The following is a 3,015-nucleotide window of genomic DNA, read 5'->3' on the forward strand; positions in this document are numbered from 1 at the left end:
AAAAAAAAAAAATGATGCTACAAATGTGAGCCATGTAATAATTTACCATTACAGGTATGCAATGCAACCTATAATGAAGGGGAAAAAAAGATTATAAACAAAGTGATAAAAATCTTAAGATGTGACTCCTCTTTACAATTAGACCAAATTGTAAAATTAATTCCTCCAAATCAAAAGATTTATCAGCTTAATGAATATAGTAGCTTTCACATGTGCCAATTATCTTTGCAGGCATGAAAGAAGTCGTATTGGAGAGAAACCCTATGAAAATACTCAGTGTGGTAAAGCGTTTGCATGTCACAGTTATCCTAAAAGGAATGAAAGAATTCATCCTGGAGTGAAACCCTATGAAGTTATTCAATATGGTGAAGCCTTTATTCATCACAGTAGTCTCCAAACGTGTAAAATAATATATACAGGAGAGAAAAGCTACAAATGCAATCAATGTGGCAAAGCCTATTTACGACCCAGTGTTTTACAAAGACATAAAAGAACACATACTGGAGAGAAACCGTATGAATGTAATCAATGTGGTAAAGCTTTTACACGACACTATCATCTCAAAATGCATATGATTGTACATACTGGAGAGAAACCTTACAAATGTGATCAATGTGGTAAAGCCTTTGCATTCCGTTGTAACCTCCAAGTACATAAAAGAACACATACTGGAGAGAAACCCTATGAATGTAATCAATGTGGTAAAGCCTTTGCACATCGTCCTCATCTCCAAGAACATAGAAGAAGAATACATACTGGAGAGAAACCTTACAAATGTGATCAATGTGGTAAATCCTTTGCATATGAAAGTTATTTAAAAGTACATAAAACAATACATACTGGAGAGAAACCTTACAAATGTAATGAATGTGGTAAAGCCTTTGTACGACACAGGCGTCTCAAAGTGCATAAAATAACACATACAGGAGAGAAACCTTACAAATGTGATCAATGTGGTAAAGCCTTCGCATATCAAGGTAATGTCCAAGTACATAAAAGAATACATACTGGAGAGAAACCTTACAAATGTGATCAATGTGGTAAAGCTTTTGGATGTAACGCCAGTCTCCGTACACATAAAGCAACACATACTGGAGTGAAACCTTATGAATGTAAGCAATGTAGTAAATCCTTTGTCTCCCATGGTCAACTTCAAAAACATGAAAGAATTCATACTGGAGAGAAACCTTACAAGTGTGACCAATGTGGTAAAGCCTTTGCATCTCAAAGTCATTTCCAAGAACATAAAAAAACACATACTGGAGAGAAACCTTACAAGTGTGATCAATGTAGTAAAGCCTTTGCAAATAAAAATAATTTCCAAGTACATAAAAAAATACATACTGGAGAGAAACCTTACAAATGTAATCAGTGTGGTAAAGCCTTTGCCTATCATAGAACTTTCCAAGTACATAAAAGAACACATAGTGGAGAGAAGCCCTATGAGTGTAATCAATGTGGCAAATCCTTTGCATATCAAAATTATTTCCAAGTACATAAAAGAATACATACTGGAGAGAAACCCTATGAATGTAAGCANTGTAGTAAATCCTTTNTTTCTCATGCTNCACTTCGAAAACATGAAAGAATTCATACTGGAGAGAAAACTTAAAAATATAGNCAATGTGGTAAAGCCTATTTANAATTAAGTCATCTCCAACTACATAAAAGAACACATACCAAAAGTAACCCTATGAATATAAACAATGTAATCTTAAAAGGTGTGGTGGTTTAAATGTTCTTGGCCCATGGCAAGTGACAGTATTAGGGAGTATGGCCTTTCTGGAGTAGATATGGCATTCGAGAAAGTCTGTCACTGTGGGCTTGGACTCTGAGATCCTATGCTGAAGCTCCACCCAGGGCAGAAGAGTCTTCTGGCTGCCTTCTGATCAAGATGTCGAATTCTTGTCTCCTCCAGCACCATGTCTGCTTAGACACTGGCATTTTTTTCCCACCTTGATAATAACAGACTGAACCTTTGCATCTATACACTCCTCTCAATTAAATGTTCTTTATAAGAGTTGCCTTGGTCATAGTGTCTTTTCACAGCAATAAAACCCAAATTAAGACAAACAGCATAAAAGATACCACACTGGAGAGAAACTGACAAGCAGATAGTTCTCTGCATGTTTGATAAGAGACATAACATGTTTAAATAGTCTCTTCCATCTCCTCTTCTCCCCTTCAATTTTTCCTCATCTATATTCTTCTACATCTCCTTTTCCTTGCCATTTCTTTTTTCTTCCCCATGAGGACAGTGATGTATTAAGGTAGAATCTCACATGTATTCCAGAGTAGTCTTGAATTAAAAATCCTCCTACCTCTACCTCTTGAAGGGTGAGATTATATTTGTGTATATCATGCCCATGTTTTTCAAGCAGTAATCCATGGATGAGGAACCCCNAGCTAGAAAATAACTGTCTGATCTTTGGAAAATTGCTAAGGTGATGGCAATATTGAGGAATAAACTCAGAGAGTACAGTCATGCCTCNACTTCTCTTAGCTCTTGGAAGCCCACTAGTGTAGGGATACAGAGTAAAGCTTAGGCATAATTATAAAGCTGCCTGTTTGATTTGAGACAAATAAGAGGCACCAAAATGGGACTAGAGGGCCTAGACATTAAAGCACAGTAAAGACCTCAAGCCAGANAAGGACTACAGGAGATGCTCTGACAGATTCAATGATCCTTGGCCTGAGACAATCAACCCCATTGTGATAGGAGGTGTACAAGAGGGTTCCAAGGTGCTTCCGTTTACCTTCAGGTAGTGCTTATTTTATTTAAACACTAGTGTTGCTTTAAACCCAAACACATATTGGCTAGAGTAGTGATGAGTTTCTTTAACATGGCAGTCTTTCTAGACCATCATCACCGTCCAAAGAGCGTCAGAACATGGTATCTGCTGCTGACACATTGACGTAATTCCAGAAATAGCCCTGTTATGTAAATATTTGTTTTTGAAATATTTAATTCCAAGTTTCTTCAGAATTTGGAAGGCTCATGGGAAGAACACACAG

At 36.8% G+C, this 3,015-nt stretch overlaps 1 protein-coding gene across 1 annotated transcript; it reads left to right on the forward strand.

The window, feature by feature from the left end:
- Positions 1-231: 231 nt before the first annotated feature.
- On the forward strand, positions 232-2,397 carry LOC110314813 (zinc finger protein 431-like; the record flags this gene model as incomplete). Its single annotated transcript, XM_021189032.2, has 1 exon — positions 232-2,397. A coding segment is annotated over one exon (1,381 nt), but the record flags the coding sequence as incomplete, so codon positions are not given.
- Positions 2,398-3,015: the final 618 nt, after the last annotated feature.

The sequence above is a fragment of the Mus pahari genome, unplaced genomic scaffold (genome assembly GCF_900095145.1).
Source record: "Mus pahari unplaced genomic scaffold, PAHARI_EIJ_v1.1 scaffold_15205_1, whole genome shotgun sequence".
In the NCBI taxonomy this organism is placed as follows: domain Eukaryota; kingdom Metazoa; phylum Chordata; class Mammalia; order Rodentia; family Muridae; genus Mus; species Mus pahari.